Here is a 7,245-nt window from a genome sequence, read left to right on the forward strand (position 1 = left end):
TGTATATGATACTTTAAACTGGTAGCTCAAGGACATTGGTTGAGAAGTTAAGCGGAAGAAATGTGAGTGCAGGGAAGAGTGATATGATCCCTTAGCATCCCCCCAATGCTCAGAGCAGGGACACAAAACCACATCCAGGGACACAAAACCACATCTTGTTAGTTTGAGCAATGCTTTTAGATTTATTTGACAGAATATTAGTAGTGCTATAACCCTTCCACAGTTGCTATAAGCCTTCCCTTTGCCCTTATGTAAGACAGACAGGATGGGCAGTGAGCTGAGACATGCTCTGTAATGAACAACGCCTCAAAGCAATGTAGGAAAAACACTAGACTAGGACTCATATTTATATTACTATTTACAAATCATGTTCAATTACAACATTTTGATATCTGTCTATTTCAAAAGACACTGCTTTTGGTCACAAAAACGTGTTTATATTGTTATTCCATTATTTTCTCATCAATAAATAACTGTTCTCCAGTATAGTTGTCTTGAGTGCCGTCTCTTTAGTAACATAGGGAGAGAGGGAGACGGGGACACAGGGAGTAGTGTCACAGACCATTAGAGTGACGTGTTTTATGCAATAATAACGGTCAACCACTGGTCCACTAGTGTTCAAGCTCAGGTCAGAGGAAGTACAACAATGCTGACCTGAATCCCAAAACATCTTAAACCTCTGCCCCCACCTTCCCCCAGTCAGTCAGCCAGCCTGTCAGCCAGTCAGTCAGGGAGGGAGCGTCGCTATGTGAAGAGTAAAGGAATACGTATATGTGAGATGTTTGAGCTGGTAGTCCAGGGAAACGGGGACCGGGGTGGCGGGGGGGTTGTCTGACAGTAGGTGTCAGGGTACACTGGCGTGGGGTGTAGTGAGGATGTGAGCGGGGGTCTGGTCTGGCCTTCAGGGGGATAATTGGATTTGGGGGTCCCCTCTCCAGTACAGAGGGATTTGGGGGTCCCCTCTCTGCCAGGGATATAAAGGAAGTTGTGCTTGCTGGTAACAGTTTGGGTTTTGTCCCCTGAGTCTCCCCAGGGAGACTGACTGTTTACCTTCACCCTGCCATGTTCACATACTAATCAGGGGGTACAGAGGCTAGGAGCTAGTGTTACTAAGTGCACCACAATGTCTGCGAAGGCCTTTCTTACTGTGTATAGTGTGTGTGTTGGGGAGTATGTGTAGCTTTGTTGGAGTGAGAACATACAGAACAACTGACACACACACATACACACACATACATAAACACACACACACACTCCCCGTACGAGATGCATGTTACACACACTTCAACACTCACACATTCACAAACTACAACTGCCACATGGAGTGTTCGGGTGGTAATAAATGAAAGGGGGTAGTCCCGCTCCGGGGGGCAGTAGATAGAGGGGGAAGGAGAATATAGATATACAGTAGTTATACTAGAGATCTCTGCTCCTTGTCTCTAGTACAGGTTAGTCTGTATAGATATACAGTAGTTATACTAGAGATCTCTGCTCCTTGTCTCTAGTACAGGTTAGTCTGTATAGATATACAGTAGTTATACTAGAGATCTCTGCTCCTTGTCTCTAGTACAGGTTAGTCTTGAGAGCATTGGGTTTCCGGTGGAAGGAGGAGAGCACGCCAGCGAAAGGCCCTGTCATACTGTCTGCCGGCTGCCACGTCTTCAGCAGCTCTGGAGCCTGGGCTGCGGGTTGGGCCATTCCTGGGTGGGCGGGGCCTAGGCTGGGCCAGCCAGGGGGTTTGAGCCCCTGCAGAACGGGGGAGCTGGAGGTGTTAGCGTAACCACTGTTAGCAGGGGCGGGGCTGGGGCTGAGGCTGGCGGGGCTACCCATGTTCCCATTGGCTGAGCCGGGCAGCGAGGCGGTGCTGTCAGGGGTGGGACTGCAGGTGGACTCTTTTGATTCGTCGTCATCCGAGGAAGATCTGGGCTCGCCCTTTTTACCCCCGGTACAGCCATTGTTCCCTCCTGGGCCCCCGGTTCCGTTACCAGATTTAGAGTTGGCCGCACGCTCCACCTTACGGAACTTAGCCCGCCGGTTCTGGAACCATACCTGACGCAGACAGACGATATAGTTTAGTCTCATTGAAAAGTCTAAACAGACAACCAGAGGAAAACGGCAAAAAAAGAACTACACATAGAAATACATACTATCTCTAGAATAAAACTCACATGAAGAATGCATAGATTACAATTTGGTAAATTGCAATACTTTTGACAGAAATTGGTTGCATCTAAAAAAAAAAAATACATGATGGTGTAGACCCATACATTTATGATTAAAAAAAATATCTATTGTGAATTCATTCTATTGTGAATTCGTGTTTTTCATCAGACCACTGGACTCACCTGTACCCGCGCCTCAGTAAGGTCGATCTTGAGTGCAAGCTCCTCGCGCGTGTAGATGTCGGGATAGTGGGTCTCTGCGAACACGCGCTCCAGCTCCTTCAGCTGTGAGCTCGTGAAGGTGGTCCTTATGCGCCGCTGTTTCCGCTTCTCGTTCAAACCGGAAGGGTCCGAGAAGAACTTATATGGAACTGCGGAGTCAACCAATCACAATAAAACCAATTKATTATTTGAATGAAGTATGGTATCAGAACAAAATGGATGTGTTGTAAATCCTAAACTCTGTTTTATTTTAGGCGTTTTTCGATTGACTATGTTATGGAGTTGATTTTGTCTGATCTGGTAGGTTATAGACTATAGCTTGACGATTTTTACCCCTGGAGAATAAGTTTTTAATGGACTTCAACTAAGGGTATTTAGCCTACAAGTAGGATAGGTGAATATCGTGGTTCCCATGTTGATATCATTTATTATTCTGAATTAGTTTTATTGATGTTTCTCTTTTGCTTTAGTCTATGGCAATGGTAGGGCAATAGTCCAAAAGTAAAAAAATATCTGATTATATTTATGCAATTACCTAGTTGTAATTATATCATGAACTAACCTAAATCATTTGTAATTGGATCAAATTTGCCTAAGCTAAACATGGAATAACAGAATGTGATAGGCTATCAACAAGGGCATCAAATAATATGTTGTGATAGACTAACCACCAACCAGTTTCATTCAAATTGATTTTAAAAGTATCATTGGAGCTGCAGTAAAATATTTTTTTTTTTAAATATTAGCTCATCCAAAAAGTGTGTGGTAATTCGCTTGGTCTGGATATAAGCAGTGAAATAATCACGTTTTTGGCGCAGCAGCAGGTGTACGCTTTTCGAYTAAGGTGGCATAGCCTGCACTATTCAACCATTTGTTGACAACAAGGACGTTTTTATTAGTTGTACGACTATTAGTAGTTGCAAAACAACTTATTRATGCTGTTAATGTACGTTTTGGTTTATGATTATTATTGAATTGTTATTATTATAAGACAGTAGTTGGCGTATTATTATTGTTACTAAGTAGGCTATTGTTTGTTTGTTTCGGTTAGGTTTTTTTTGGACACTTGAAAACGAGATGGTGCATCTCAAGAGATTTCATCCTGCAAAATGTTTAATAAATAAATACATGTGCATGTTCAACCATAATGACATAAATCATAAAAATGGAAATGTATGGCAATGTAGCAAAAAACAAACATTTGAATTGTGCAGTCGAATCATGACCACATAWCGAAATATACAATTATGGATAAAATAAATGTTATTGACTAAACAAATGACAAATTTGATTAGTTGATAATACAGATATATTTGCCCTCTAACGAATTTTACACTGATTGAATTACCCCATGCCAACGAACAAGAAACGAGAGGTTAGATTTGAGCGACCCTCAAAATTAAGAGGTATGAGAATATGAAACAGAATATTTATCATTTCGATTGATTTGGTTTTCAGTAATCAAATCAAATGTCTTACCTTCTTCGATTTAGCCTAGTTGGCATAATCAAATAAAAAAATGACATTTTACGCACGTATTTCAAATAAAAACCAGACGCTTGAAGTATAGTCAACATCCCCAGACATTTGCAGCTGGAGATGAAACACTGTAGTGAGAAACTGCTGCCTGATTTCCCGCCCATGCCCTCTGCGCGCTCTTACCTGTGGAATAGGGTGTGGGCTGGTGCTCGCGCAGGGACCCCAGTGTGCAGTTCGCGGTGCTGAGGGGCGCGCAGCCCGGGTTGGCACCGAACCCGGTKCGGATCGGGTTGTACTGGAACGAGCTGGCCTGGCTACAGGAGCTGAAGTCCGCGTAGGCCGATGCCTCCATGGCCGCCATGCACGAGTCATATGAGTTCAGGTAGGAGTAATCCATTTTATACATGGAGACGCGAGAACGACAACTCTGGGAGAGCGCTTGATGAAATGTACTTCTCAGGATTCGAGAGGAATTAAAACGTTGAAGCTGGAAAAACACCACAGAATGAGTTCAGTTTTTCTAATTTCTCCAAGGACCAGCTTTAGGTCCCCGAGTTAGCAGCCCCTCTCTCCAATTTGGTTTTCTTGTTTTCAGTCAAAGCAGGATATTCTTTGACTATATATTTATTTCTTCACGTGTTTCTCTCTTCCTTGACAGCAATATTCCTGAAATCTCTTTCTTTCTTTTCTCTCTCAGTATCAGTAMCTTCCTCTACCATCCACATCAGCTTATCTCTCGCTCCCTGCCTGACCACCTCGCTTTGCGCTCCGTATGACAGCGCACCGGCCAGCTCGCGCAGTGTTTATAATAAACTTGGCAGTCCGCGAGACAATAGCGAGGCGGTGGTCTCTTTCCATGACAATGTCTCGAGAGTCTATTGGGGGGCATCGCGCACGGCCAGCCCCCTCCCACTACTCATGCATTACTAATGCGCGCGAAGTTAACCCCCTCAGCCAGACGTCTTTATGCAAGAGAAACTCCTGATATGATTCTGATTTCTGGAATTAAATATTTTATTTGATGTTGTTCGAAATGTCGCCTTTCTCTCAGCGTAAGAGTGATAGCCTACGTATGGGGCTTATGTGTCACCTCAGAGTGTCTGACTATAGAACCAAACTAAACGCGTTTCAATCTGTGTCTCCCATGGAAAGCTTTCATAAACGCATTGACTCCCCATAAATTGGTTTAAAGTTATTGTTCAGTGGCATCCAACGTGATATGAAACACACTGGCGCGCGCCTCTTGGGCCARAAGCGTATAATGCCAACGGTGGTTATAGCACAATGTCAGCGTCTCCTCACAATCCGGGCTGAAATGGAAGTGAGCACTAAATCGATTAAACTTTATTAAATACATGAATTATCAGATGCATACATAACCACGATTATCCTCTCTGCTATCTCTAGGTTTGTAATTCAACAGTTTGTGAAATTAAGAGGTTTTTCGTTAGAGGAAAATAGCCTATATATATCATACAAACCCTTGGAGCTTGTGTTGCTAAATTAACCGTTTTACACGCGTGCAAAATTGATTATGGGTGTGTGGCCACTGGCCCTGTTTGTGTGTGTGTGTGTAATAATATAATACGGTTTTATTTGTAAAAGAGCGGCTCTCGATAGACACAGAGGGCTCTTCTCGTATTATCACCGCTTGACCAGTGGCCTGTCTAATGCCATTACAACACACCGCRCTGCCATGTTTATATCCCYTTGAATTGCATCTTGTTGTGTCAGGACTGGGGTTTCTCCGCGCACAATAAGTCTCCAACAACATCAATAACGTCGGTAAATTTCTAGAAAATGTATGTTGTCTGAACGCACGGCACACAGTGGAGCCAGCCAGGGCGCGCGGTCAAGCCCGGTTCCCATGCAGGGAGTTGTCTTGCGTTAGAAGGACGGGGAGCACCGGGAGAGAATGGTCGTTCATATTTATCAATTATACATTATAAARTGTGTGGTTTTATTTCTGATTGGCTAAGCCGTGGTATATCAGACCGTATTCCACGGGTATGACAAAACATMTATTTTAACTGCTCTAATTATATTGGTAACCAGTTTATAATAGCAATAAGGCACATCGGGGGTTTGTGATATATGGTCAATATACCACGGCTAAGGGCTGTGTGCGTCCTGTATAAGAACAGCCCTTAGCCGTGGTATAATGGACAAATACCACACCCCCTTGGGCCTTAATGCTTAATTATATAACAACAACAACGCAATCTTGTAGGCCTATAAAATAATATACAATACAATAAATATCTGGTTATATTATAATAATAACATGGAGTCACAATAGTCATCAGTTCATTTTCGTTTCTGTCTCTGCTTTTCAAAGCTTAAAGGGGAATGGAAACACTTTAGGAAGTGAATCCAATATGGCGATTTACAGTTACAGTTAGCTCGAGTTCTAAATCCTAGTATTTCCATTCCCCTTTAATCATGGTCATTTTCATGGACTCGTGAACTCATGTTTAGTCTCMTGTATGTCTCATCTCACCGTTGTCTCCATMAATATGTATATTATGCATGTCGATAGACCTAAAGGCCTACGGGCACACGTTGACTTGTTTTGTGTTGTACATGGGGCTGGTTTTGTTGCTGTGTTTTGATTTCTTGCTCGGGTGGTTATTGTAAACSTACAGGCTCATAACTTGCAGGTTAAATTAAAAAAATACAAATATGCCTACATTTCAATCAATTGTATACCTATAGGCTAATAGCTTACTCACTTTCCCTTCAACATATATCAATATCCTCTTTGCGTTAAGCTGCTTAAAGGCTACCACTAACTTTCCTTCAAACAAGATTGTCAACTTCAATGTAGTAAAAACAAGTTGTTGTTTCAACACTGTATGCCACCGCGTGCTGTTTCAGCTTAATCACTTTACTCCAGTTAATCAACTATATAAACGAATTACCTAAACAAAATGTCCGATACATATTTCCACATATGACTAACTGGTGTGTGATTGTGATATTTTCTGAAGCATAATTTCGGTTTGATCTGTATTCTATGTGTCTGTCATTTTGCAGGTATTCTGGGTGCACAGGTTCCAATGATTCGATTTGCTCTCCTATTCCACGAGCTCAACAAAGGGTTTTGCGGTCCTTGGGGCGCGCACGAGCCGTACCCAGAATCATAACCGGGGCCCATGTACTTGCTCCCCCCTCTCTCTCCTCTTTTCCACCACCGACCTGGCACCACTAGTCATAGAACTGTCGCACGCCCTGACTCTAACCCGGTTAGACACGGGCCGCCTCGAGCGGGGCGTCACGGTGCATTTAGGTAATTCGGGATTGAATGGCTGGTGCGCGGACAGTACCCCATCGCGCCACCGTCCCTCATCCATCACCTTGTAAATCATATGCACGCACTAGC

General features: G+C 43.2%; 1 protein-coding gene across 1 annotated transcript; it reads right to left on the bottom strand.

The window, feature by feature from the left end:
- Nucleotides 1-345: 345 nt before the first annotated feature.
- LOC112077018 (paired mesoderm homeobox protein 2A) lies at nt 346-4,886 on the bottom strand. Its single transcript, XM_024143627.2, has 3 exons — nt 4,047-4,886; nt 2,346-2,533; nt 346-2,049 (listed from the first exon to the last, which is right to left on the bottom strand). Exons 1-3 carry the CDS (start codon nt 4,267-4,269, stop codon nt 1,564-1,566), a joined length of 897 nt encoding a protein of 298 aa, XP_023999395.1. The 5' UTR covers nt 4,270-4,886; the 3' UTR covers nt 346-1,563.
- Nucleotides 4,887-7,245: the final 2,359 nt, after the last annotated feature.

The sequence above is a fragment of the Salvelinus sp. IW2-2015 genome, unplaced genomic scaffold, assembly GCF_002910315.2.
Source record: "Salvelinus sp. IW2-2015 unplaced genomic scaffold, ASM291031v2 Un_scaffold4203, whole genome shotgun sequence".
Classification (NCBI taxonomy): Eukaryota; Metazoa; Chordata; class Actinopteri; order Salmoniformes; family Salmonidae; genus Salvelinus; species Salvelinus sp. IW2-2015.